At 37.3% G+C, this 12,718-nt stretch overlaps 2 protein-coding genes across 2 annotated transcripts in view; both read right to left on the bottom strand.

Moving 5' to 3' along the window:
• The window catches only part of LOC144642097 (uncharacterized), a 29,475-nt gene extending 21,357 nt beyond the window's left edge, over nt 1-8,118 (bottom strand). The window contains 4 exon segments of the mRNA XM_078501093.1: nt 139-319; nt 1,133-1,317; nt 1,897-2,005; nt 7,372-8,118. Of these exon segments, the coding sequence (XP_078357219.1) occupies nt 139-319; nt 1,133-1,317; nt 1,897-2,005; nt 7,372-7,557 (661 nt within the window). The 5' untranslated portion in view covers nt 7,558-8,118.
• Nucleotides 8,119-9,938: 1,820 nt separating this feature from the next.
• Nucleotides 9,939-12,718, bottom strand: part of LOC144642038 (intermembrane lipid transfer protein VPS13A-like) — a 99,389-nt gene continuing 96,609 nt past the window's right edge. The window contains exons 96-97 of the mRNA XM_078501039.1: nt 12,526-12,606; nt 9,939-11,348 (exon numbers count right to left, since the gene is read on the bottom strand). Of these exons, the coding sequence (XP_078357165.1) occupies nt 11,313-11,348; nt 12,526-12,606 (117 nt within the window). The 3' untranslated portion in view covers nt 9,939-11,312. The remainder of the gene's footprint in view (nt 11,349-12,525; nt 12,607-12,718) is intronic.

The raw sequence follows: 12,718 nt of genomic DNA, 5'->3' as shown, positions 1-12,718 counted from the left end.
AGCAAAACAGCACCAGCCTGGCTAATGTAATCAGGCCCTTAAGTAATTTTCAGGGTGAACACAATTCCTTTGACAATTATACAATATGTATGTGAACATTGTGCATGGATTTAGCCTCCACAAAGTTTAAAACCACACCTGAATTAGCTCCATCGGGATGTGGAGATGCACTCAACAGTCCACCTCCCTCCAATACATCTGAGTCAGTGACAATCACAGAGTCTTCACGTGATTTCCTCTGCTTGGAGTTGTGACGACGTATACTGTTTCTCAGACTACTTTTTCTGCTTGATAGCCTTCTCTCCAACTTTGGTTTTTCCTGGAATACAAAAGATCGCAGTCAGCTATCAATTTACCGTACCTTAAACCAGTGCAAATGAGCCTGGGTTTTCAATACACTTTAGAGTTCTTAACAGTTGGTACCAAAATTTTTGAAATTTTGAGAGATTTATGTATACTGTGTGATCACACACAAGGGTGCCACACTCTAAATGTTAAACTTTACAGGTCTGTTGAGTATGTTTCTGATTGCAGGGTTCATACACTTTTTCAGGCCAAAAATTCAAGGACTTTTCAGGACCCTTCATGGAAATTTTAAGGAACTCAAACCAACGATTTCCAGTCTGTTGTGCCGTTGATGTGCTTGCTGAAGAACTAAAAAAAAAATCGCTTATTTTGGCGGTCTTTTCATTGCCTTGAAGCCTTTTGACGTTCAATAAAAAATTAAGGACTTTCAAGAACCAAAATCAATTTCAAGTACTTTCAAGGCCTTAAAATCAAACTCCTGAAATTCAAGGGTTTTCAAGACGTGTACGAACCCTGTGATTGTGTACCTTGCTGATAAAAAGAGGACATATAATGACTTTTTTGGTTTAACAACCAGTTGCAAGTCTTAGACTGGTTCTGAACAGCGATAGATTGTTTAACCAAAACAACAAGAATTTTTTCTTGCATTAAAAAAACACGTCAACAAACTAACAGATTTTAGTTAGGAGTAGATGGAAAAAATAAACTAGCGACACTGATGTCAAGAACATGCTAATAAAGAAAAGATCAGAAGTTGTAAAATAATTTAGAATTTTGACGACCTCACATGAAAACAATCAATACTGGTCCATCTGGGTGTTCTCACCTCTCTTGCAGGGGCATCATGATGATCTGCCTCTGACGTGATGTGAGAATCACTCAAGCGGCTCTCAGGCCGACTTTCAATCATGCTCTCATCATCCGCAGAGTAAAGGTCTTCTGAGTAAGATGCCTCTGGACGGGACCATCTTCCATAACGCTTCTCATTCACCACTAGCTTGGGTGGTTCTGCTAAAATAATATTTCATTGACAACTTAGTACATGAATTAACATGGAAGTGTTTACTACAGTACATGTACAATGTAGCTTCAGGTACAGTACATGTATGGCTGAACGTGAATCAGTCAGTCAGCACCCTTTGCTCACATTCACCTTTAATTAAGAACATACAGATGCAACCACTTAATATGATTAATTTTAGGAGAACTCAGAGTTTCTGCACCTCTCGTCAACAGAACCTTTTACTTCTTTCAAATTAAATAATGTGTACTTGCATTATGCTATCTTGACATAAAATGACACAAAGCATCTAGCAATAGGCCATTTCCGAATTACCCTTTGCCTCTGTTGCAAAACGAGTCTACAATGTACTGTATGTGCGAAACCATTCATATAAAAATCAGTTTTACCTACAAGACCATTTTCATAAAAACAAAAGTCATTTTCATTTGAATGGTTTCCCATGTAGACCTGTTTTGAAAGAGAGGCAAAGAGTAACTCAGAAATGGCCTATTGAAGCTTGTATTTTACACAATTGCATCCAGATCAAAGGACATTGACAATAAATTAAAATGAAATTAATACAACACCTGTAGTAGAATCAGATGGTTGTTCTTCTTCATCCTCACTAGAGGATAATTGTTCAATTGCTTGAGACAGCACAGCTACAAATCCTTCTTTGAAGTCATCAAATGTCACCTATATAACAAATGGATAGAAATACCAAATACATTTGAAGCTCTGCTTATAGATGCTTCCCACACAACACTAAAAAGAATATACATGTACAGTCAACTCCCTCTATATCGTCTGTAATAGAGAAAGTCCATAGTAGCAAGAGTTACATGTACAAGTATTTTCTCTAATTCTTATTCGCCAAGACTTCAACTCCAGTCCGTAATAACAGGGTGTCCGTAATAGCGAGGTGTCCGCAAGGCAAGAGTTAACTATACACTGTAGCTTCAAGCCATTATTATCTTGTCATCCCCAGCTACATGTAGTGGAACCCAAAGGTCTTTTTGTTTCCAACTCAATATCACCAATTTATTAAAAAAAACATGTACATGTACAATTTGAAGACAGTGAACTCTGGTCAAGCTTGAATCAAGTAGGCGGGGAATTTCACTGTCCACTGGCTAGGCACAATATGCACGTGCATACATTGTCCTTCAGGAACATATTAATTCTGATATTTTGAGGTTACACTATAGCCTATTAACAAAAAAAAGTAAGAAAATACAACAGTATAGTTATATGAAGCTTTTTTCATACAAAGCTAATTTTCTGTCAGTGATATATGTCACAAGACCTCTTCCTCAAATTAATACTGTCAGTATTTTAAAATCTACTTTCCCAAAAAAACTCTGTTTAAATATGTGAACAAAGGCAGGAATTAACTGGCCTTAAAGAATTTGCAAGAAGTTTGTGACATTCAATTGTAAAGAAAAGCAGCAATCCCAATTTTTTGTTGAGGATTCAATTTACCGCACTGCCACTTACATTGAGTTTTCTGCCATTAAGAGTGACCTCTCTAGCAAGGTAATCACATACCAGCTCTTTCATAACGATTAGCAAAACAGTTAAAGAAGCAAACTTTTCTCAGTTAACAAAGTTCCAACTTCAAGTCTTGCACACACAAAAGAATAAGTTTAAAACCTTCTTACAAACAAAACAGAAGAAAACAGGGCACAGAAATGATGTCAGAGAACAGGTGCTTTAAAATCATTTAATATTCATCACAAATTAAATCTTTGAAACTGTACACATGAATGTAAAGCAACACACAAAAATATGTGACAATGATGCTTTAACAAGATCATTTCAGTTGTCGAAGTTCGCAAATTGTAGTTCCTGTGATTTCGAATACACAGCTGAAGCATTTTCCCGCACTATTAAAGTTCAATATAAACACCAATTTAACATGTACATGTAGTACCACAAGCTATTCAAAGCAGTCACATATAATAGCACACTCCAGTCACCTGTTGAACTTGACAAAAACTCTTATTTAAAACTCAGTCACCTTAACAATTTTACCACCAGCGGAAGCCATTTTGTCTTAACTTAATACCAAACTTTTAAAGAATTTTTTCAGCAGTCTAAATTCTACTAACAATTTTTTTTTTTTAATTACAAAATAACAAACCAAAATCACAAGTGCTTTTACCAGTCTTTTCCTTTTTGTGGCAGATGAAACACAAACAGCTTGAGAGAAGCTGTAATTATTGTTTTCTTTCTAATGCACAGGTGCAGATAGTTATTTACAAGCACTGTGTAAACAAAAGCTTGATGAATTTTTATATTATAAACAATTCCTAAACGGAAGTCGAAAACGAAACGACTCTCTCATACATTCTTTTGAAACCTCATGACTGCATACATGAGGATCGGAAGTCCTACACTAGGCCTAGGACTGCAAATCCTGTCACTCCAGAGCCCTTTGTTTTCTCGTGCCAAGGCCCAGCCGGCTAAGAGAAACGAAAAAGAGCTATGGGGACGAGAATGCTTTTCATTCTTGCGTGCCTGATAGGCAAGGGCACAGGCAAGTCCTCTGCCAACTAAATCATATGCGACTGCCTGATCAAGCAAAATTTGACAGGTGCTTGTCAGAAAAGCAAGCTGGAATTCACTTTTTTCCAAACGTTGAGACTACGGCTGAGAAGGGTTCAACAACTCTTTTAGATCCAAACTCCAAATTGATCATTTTCATGTAATGTGTTTGAGTGCGTGAGACTAGCTGCTTCTTTTGCTCTGTTTACATGTAGCAACTTACAAAACAAAAATAACTAAATAGGGCGGAGTACCTGAACAATTTGGATACTCCCAGATCATAAATAAAATATCAGATTTTCTTCATGAAAAATACACATCCGCCTCTCATACTAGTAGTAGTATACAGTACATTTGATATGACTTTATGCCACAAAAGACTGCAAATGAGCACAAAAGCTCACAATCACTAAGTTTCTATTAAAATATCAGGTACAAGTGAAGAACCAGAGTTAATTTTGGGCAAAACAGAAAGCTCCAGTTTACATTTCTAACAGCCCACAGGGCTTGTTACTACAATCTCGCAGTGTACAATGTACAGTGTAGTACAGTGTACTGTCTTATTGCTTACTAGTATATAATAATATTTTGGTTGCAAATGGAAATTAAGAAATCAGTGTATTGTAAAATATTGTTGTCAAGGTATACACGCCACATCAAGTGCATTTTTCACACATGCAAATTTTTCAAACAATTTGTAATTATCAGCTTCTACGTTATGCTGTACAGTACAAGAAAGCAGCTTTTAGCTAGAAAGGATCATGGTGCCTACACATACAAAGGCAACCAATTAACTACTTTTTACTAAGTTAAACAAAGATTGCAAGGCGATAAATTAACTTGTTGTCATTTTAGCATTAATTTTTGTCCAGTAATAGCACACTGGAGCAAATTCTGTGCCAGACACAGTAATGGTGACAATTGAAGTAGAAACTGCTGTACATAGTAAAATGTACATGTTATGTATTCCATGTCCTTGATGCTGTGGAAACCATATTGTGGATCAGCAATTCATGTTTTGGCATGAGTATTTTTTATGCATCCTGAACCTTTTGTTTTACATGTAATTCTGCATTTGCATGGTGATTACATGTAGACACACCAAGACGCCCAAATGTAGACCACAACATTTCTGCATACACCACTTCAACCATTCTACAGTACGGTACAGACCACATTGTATACCGGTTCATGTCTATACATTTTAAATTTTTCCAAGGCCAACAGAAAATGTACATGTCACTGTACATGTATATGCATGCTACAGCTGTATAATCAGTCCTTACATATGTACACTGTACAATGAACCGGCCAATTTAATGAGCACTGAATTCAGTTGACTGAATGAATAGTTTTTTAAAGAGCAGTTTTCAATTGAGTGTCATAAAACCAAAACCAAAGTAATTACTCTGGCCAATCACAAAGGACACAGACAATCCAGTGAACTAATCAAAATTCGAAGCAAATACATGTAGCCGGCAGAAAGCACGGAAAAACGTGCGCGAGTGAGTCACGATTGGTTTTGGTTTTACTTCTGATTGGCTGAGAAAGTGGCGCGAGATTTTTGAGCCAATCACTAAGCGTAGTAATGCAAAACCAAAGCAAACACAATTTACTTTCGACACTCAAGTGAAAACCGCTCTATTTTTGGTTGATGGAACACTGTACATGTATCTACAACATAATTTGGGATCTTTGGATGTTTTTTATCCCATGCTCTGACTAGCACATGATTCTTTTTTTATCGAAATGCAATATTTGTAAGACTTTTTCCCAATAAATTAAGCGAGTTACCAATAATTACTGGTACGGTAATTAGCTGAAAACAAGTTTACCTGTCCAATAATTTTCAACTTCTAATGTTCCCACTGGGAGATCAAGCAAATAAATACTTTTTTAATCTTTGTATTTTTCAAGACTATACAGACAATAACAAAAAGATTCTTAAGTACCATGAGACAAATCCACACAAAAAGAAAGACAAGTTTTTGATGAGTTATAATTATCATTGCCTATCAGATATATCACTGGATTGACTGCAAGCTGTCTCCTGACAAATCGTACAATATGCAATTTCACTGGAAAATTACCAGGGTTGGTCCTGTCCTACAAGGGCACATCTGTATGTTAGAGAATGATCATGTGTACCGGTAATATGATTCATCCTTTATAGCAATAGTGCATGATAAACATTTTAATTTGTAATTATTTCTGGTTCACATTATTATGCAACTGGATACCGTCTACTTCTGTGAATATGACAGTTACCAAAAATGTACTTAAAACTCTATTTGCAATTTCACACCTAACTGTTTAGCCTTGACATTGCATTCTTTTCTAGTAAATGCCTGTCGTCCCAGTGTTTATTACGTAACAAACTTCAGTTATGCTGTACATGTATATACCATTTATTGCATAATATGTTGACCCAACCATCAAACAAAAGATTTTAGGTTACGTGCCAATGGGATAGACAAAGAAATCCATAGGATCAATGCTAATCCTAGAAAATATTGCTTTCGGAATAAATACATTGTAACTCTTTGCAATGTTCAAGCGTTTACAGTCAGCTTGCACATCTTGCAGACATACATTGTATGCGTGAAATCATCCCGGAATAGTTGCAGGATTGCTTTTACATGAAGTTGAGCAAAGTTTGGTGAACTTTTGCAAGGGGGTAATAAAAAAGTGAGTAAACTGTCATTAGAGAGCAATTTTCTATTACAAACAAACTCTGGACATTCAGCATGCATAATTATACTACACAATAAAAATACCGGAAATTAACTCGGGATAATTACACAAATGTATCTGGAGCATAAATGATACATGTATCTTACAGAAAACAGATTAGGGCACAAAAAAACATTTGATTAGCAATGTCGGCAGATTGGAAAAGGAACATTGTAGGTTTCATTTTAAGAAAAACAAAAAGAGTTTGCAATTTGTTTTTTATGCGCTAGTGACTACACTGATTACTTAACCCCTCAGCAATAACCCTTACACGAAACACATCGGGTGTCGGGAACAATAACTTTAAAGAAAACTTTTAGACAAACTGTCTTTGTGTTAATCCAGTTTGCGTGATAAAAGTAAATCTTAATATCGACACTTGTCAAGGACAAATGAACTAACGGAAATTGTCGAACTAGTTTGAAACCGACAATGAAATTTACATCACATCAAGAAATTTATTACTTTCTCGAGCGATACTGTAAGTGTAAACAAACAGCAGTACCCGCGAAGAAATTCACACTCAGATTTGTTATAAACAAAGCTCTAGAGGAAATAATGCTAGCTAATAAAGATTTGCATTTACCGACAGAAACGGTAAACTTGTCACTAGGAACATAAACTTAACAGCAATGCTTCAATGACAGGATGTTAGAAATAGTGAATTAGATAAGCTTCGAAATCGCTTTACAGCAAACATGGCCTCACAGACGTCGCCAGTAATATTTGGTGCTACGGCATCGAAGCTTATCTGTGAATATGTGCGACATTTTTCAACATACCTGCCCTTCAGCCTCCACACTCCCCAATAACTGCTGCAGTAGTTGTGGAACTTGGTCATCGAGCTGTAATTTTTTGCATAACTCGACGAGCTCGCTTCTATTGAGGAAACCTTTTCCAGCACGGTCACAACTGTCGAATACTTCGTGAAGTTGTGCCACGTAAACATCCTGCTCGTCTTCATCCATTTCACAGGTTTTGTAAATATATTAGCTTGTTGAAATCCAAGCCCAGGATACCAGAGCCATGTTAAGAGTAAAATAATGAAAGTTTAATCCCTTTTTCTTGGATGATTACGCCACGCCAAAATAAAAACTTTCGAAGGTTCCAAGCCAAGCGGGTTCTTTATATTCAGGTCTGACACAACCTTTCAGCTGAGCGAGGCGACGTCATGGTCGTTTTTCGATCCGACAGTTGCCGGCTTTTCTTCTCTTGTCTAAACACAACGGTGCTTTGCCACTTTAAACACGATCCTCTCGTTTGCTCACCAATACTCGAGCACCAAACGACCGGAATTCAGGCAAAATTATCGCTCGTAGCGTTAGTAACGCGGGAATTCCAAGCTTGATTTTCCCTAACAGTTTACACAGCGGATAGCGGACAAGAATTCAAATTACGGAATTTAGAAAAACCCAAAACCTGAAAGAGTTAACCTCTGTATTCAAACTTGACCAGAAACGCTGTTAGGCCGAGAAATGCGAGTATATATACAAACTCTTCGCTTTCGTTACAAATGAGTCCAGTTTCAAACAGAGCCAAAAATAGAATTTTGAGTTTGACCACGTGAACACAAAGGAATCTTCAATTTGATTGGATGAAAGACAATCGTTTTTCACTTTCCATTCATGCGACCAATCAAATCTTTTATTGATGTTTGTTGACTTCAAGTGGCGTCTTCTCTTCCAAATATTTTAAATTTTTAGCCTCAAGGCAGATGCGTTTTCCAATGTAAATTCACCTTGCGGAGATGTCGCATTAGATCGAAAGTTGTCTTTGTATTTTATTTTTATCGGCTTCGTAATTCGAACATTTTCGTATTTCTTTTAGGTATTTTTCACGATCAGTAGTTGAAAATGTAATATTATTCTGACTACACTAATAAGTCCTTTTAATACTACGCGTGTTTCTTTTCTGACAGTATATAAAACTTCAAAAGGTTTTTAAGCCATATTAGAGCTTCTGAGCTTCCATGGAGGGATATTCTGTTATTCTAGATCGGTAGTCAAACAAACCGAGAGTTCTGGGAACGAGACTCACATTTTCTGGCGGGAGAATTGTTTTCTACAGAAGCTGACAATTGAAAGGAATTTAATCTAATCTAAATATTACAAGTAACCCATATATTTATCTTTGAATAGTTATATGATAGGAAAAAATAATATCTGTGTGGTCCCAAAGGGGCCTATTTTCGTCGATTGAGGGTTGGAGAGGAGTTTACGGCATTCCTTTGTGGTCTCTTTTGCCTTAGAAACCTGTTACAAGAGTCGCGGTATTGTGAAACTTTAATAGCAGATACCAGCAGATAGTTATCTATGGGGCTGTATCAGAAAAAGGTAAGATTATTTTATTTATGGTTGGATGATGAACAACATCGATCTGAGCATATCGGTTCGATAACAGTTTGTACAATATTCAAGGTGGAGGTATTTTTCATTCTTTCAATGGGAATTAAAGGACTCTTAAGGATTTTTAATAAACTTTTAAAGTACTTTGAAGTCCTTGAAATGAAACGTAATGGGCTCAAGGGTGTTCAAAGCTTAAGGATTGCCACGAAGTAAAGAAACCTAAAATGTTATAATTAGTTAGCAAGCAACAGATTGCAAAACGATCGTTATCTCCTCTCCGAAAAATAATGCAAGGCGCGCTTACAACGCGCGCGTAGTAAGACCAAGCAGGCGCGTAGGGCAGGTTCTAGCAAAGCAAGTTGCGCATAAATTCAGTTCTACCTAATACCAATTTTAAATATTCTTGTATTTAAAATCAAAGCATTTTTTGACACTCCTGAAAATCTTGTGGTCTTTGTGGCTCTTTTCTACGTGACTCCGCAATAGAGCTGACTGAAATACAGAGTGAATATTCGGCTTCGCTTACTGTCGATCTCCGAGTATTGGCATTGTTTTGTGAGATTGGAAAACTAGAAAAAGGAGATGATACTTTACGGCTACATTGTAAAAAAGATTGTCATTTGCAAACAAAGTTGGATCGTTTACAATCAATCGTTTGTTAGAGTTAAAAAAAGAAAGGAAACTTTTGGTTGAAAGAAAACTTTTCTAAAGACTTATTCTGCAGCACTAAGCATAGCTTATTGCACTGCATATACGAACTCGATTAAAGCAGAATTATTTGAAAAGCATAAGTTCAGAACGCCGTCAGCCTTTCGAAGCTCAGCGGACGGAGTTTCTCCTGGGATGATGGTGGACATTTTCTAAAACAGTGCAGCGTGAGTGTATAAATGCTCATGAACAGAGGGTTTGCTCTGCCGCCTTCCTATTTCATTTTAGGTCTGGCAACTTTTTGCCTCAGAAGGTACTGGAAGCGAGGGGCGAGAGACTATCTGCACGCGCTGCATGCCTATTAACAAAACTTTTCCAACGTGTAATTCACTTTTAATGCTCATTCCACATACGGTAGGTAAATATATTTTTGTAGAGAAGCGTTGTACATAGTTCATTTTAAATTTTGAGCTATCTATTTAAAATTATTTTAAATTTTAAAAATAGAATTTAAAGTTTTTTTCTTAAGCAAGTACAAAGAATACAAGGCAACAATCCTTCGTTTACAAAGAGAGCATAAAAATGATCAAAGCAGGATTTAAAAGCCTTAACACCTCGGAAAAAATCGTTAACCATATTTTACTGTCAAGTATCAGCAAAAATTAACAAAGCGAATTTGAAATTCAAAACTAACCTTTGTCACTGAGACTGTTTACTTATTCCTTTTCCAGTTTTCTCTTAAACAAGTACTAACAATACTAAAACCCTAATCGTTAACATCTCCTAACTCATAAATAACAATGGTGACAAATGCTGTTCTAATTATAGTATTTCTAGTTTTAACTTCACGAACTAGCTCAAAATGATTCTTAATGATGAATTCCCTTTATTGGAATATTTGTTAAATTTTGCAATTGAAAAATTGCAACAAAACACTATAGTCCCCATAATTTTTCCCCATTTCTGTTCAAAGACAGCTAAACATAAGACCCAACTTCTACAAAAAAAATTTCCTTATTTGTCTTCTTTTATATTTCTTTTAGTATTCGTTGCAAGAATGTCAAAAAGGTGTTCATTTTCTTAATTCTCAATACCTGTTCGACTTGGTTATTTATTGAGCTATGATGAGAATATAGATGCCCATCACACTTTAGGTTTGTAGGCAAACAAGCCTTACGTAATAATAACCATGACCTTTTTGGTCAACATAAAGACGTCAAACCGACTTTTTTAGACCCACAATGGGAATTGCACGACGGCAGACCATCTGTGGCCTCACACAAAAACTGACCGCTATTTCTAATGTTTGAAATATTTAATACCATTTTTGGAAAATATACCTTACTTGAAAGTGTATAGGATTGAATAGCCTAAATAACGTATATATTTTGAACATTCTTTGATTGCATAAAACTGTGTTGTGTATTCTTCGAAGAGGAGACTTTTTCTTTAGGCGATTTCTTCTCACGTTCAAAACATTAAAATTCTCTCTAGTGATTGCATAAATTTCATTTACCGTTCATTCTGAGAACTAAATCTTATAGTGGATGATTTTACTGAAGTAAGCAACTTTACTTTTCAGGGTTATGACTAAGAAAGCCTAATTGCTTCCAGATGTTTTCTCTCCTTTTGTCGGAGGAACACACATTTGTGCTAATACATTGCCAATTCATGTCTCTCTTGCATAAGAGCATTCACACACTTTCCCGTGCAACGAGTGGAGCCTTGATCTATGATCGAGCCTCTCTGATTTTTTCTACCAGCCACTGGAAAAGAAAAAGGAGAAAAAAATAAGTTCAACTAGCGTGGCAACAGCCCAGGGGGGTACTTGCAGTATACATGACGGGGGGATCCGACGGAGCTTCATATTGGGAACCCAAAAAAATACATGAGCCTGAAATTTTACACCCAAAAAAATACCTGGCATCAAAATTATCTACCCCAAAAAGTGCAAGACCTAGCACCTCGATACTGATTTATTCAATCAAACAGACTTTGAGACCTAAAAAAATACATGACAGATCTCTTGACCCAAAAAATACCGAGGGTGTAAATTTTCAACCCAAAAAAATACGTCGAACCTCCCCGTCATGTATACTGCAAGTACCCCCCCTCCCCCCTGGGCAACAGAAGCAGCCTAAAGCTTTACAGTCAACTATCTCTTTACGGACACCAGTGTTGGTCCCCTCCGTGCCGTTTTTCTGTCATTTTACTAAACCCCTGACAAGAAGGACATTTAAAGCCGGTCCCGAAGGCGTCCGTTCTAGAGAGAGTCTACTGTATAAGTCGCCTAAGTCGCCTGGCTCCAAGTTTAGTGTTTGAGTGAAGAGGATGAGTAGGAGATTGACACACCCCGCTCCCCATCCAGCCCCCCAGGCCCCAGCCTCACCCTCCCTCCCCCCTCGCATAAACTTACTACGCAGACCTTTTTATTTTGTTTTGCGCCTTTCTGACGGGACATTTTTGAAGTGCTTACGAGAGCTCGCCGCCTCGAGTACACATATCCTCGACTGGATGTTACAAGGGGCTCAAGCTCAATCGCTTACCTCCAAACTCAGGATCCAAACATTTTCATTGCAAAACAGATAATTATATCTTTATGTTGTACAAGGCCACAGGAGTACAACGTAGGCGATATATGTAAATGGATTTTTACGTATCCCAAGGGAATGGACAGTTTAAAGTGACTTAGCCTGCGTAGCAGGCGCCTGTGTAGTTTTTAGCGCTTTTAAAAGAGTGCGCGATCGCGAGTCGCGAGAAGGCCGCGCGCGCAAAAATCGAGAAGACGCCTGTCTCCTCGATTTTTTCCTCGCGTGGCTCTCTCGCGCCTTTCGCGTTTCTCCCATACGCGCGCTAGAAACTATACGGCGCCTGCTACGCAAGCTAGAAGTGACTGTCTACTGTGACTGTGTAGTCAGGGGTTACTATGTAACGCAGTAGTACCTTAGCCACATCTGGACTAGGAGTCAGGATGGTTCTTACTGCTGATGAGCGTTTGAAGATGCCTTTTCCTTTGGCTTTGTCCTAGACAATTACGATAGAAGACAAAATAAACAAGACTATGTTCGCTTACATGTATAACACTATTTAGTTCACACTGAGGTATCTGTAACGTCTCCCTTGTTCACGTCCTGTA

This window comes from Oculina patagonica, chromosome 1 (assembly GCF_052425735.1).
Source record: "Oculina patagonica isolate OP01 chromosome 1, crgOcupat, whole genome shotgun sequence".
In the NCBI taxonomy this organism is placed as follows: Eukaryota; Metazoa; Cnidaria; class Anthozoa; order Scleractinia; family Oculinidae; genus Oculina; species Oculina patagonica.
This window is presented reverse-complemented; position numbering and strand designations above follow the sequence as displayed.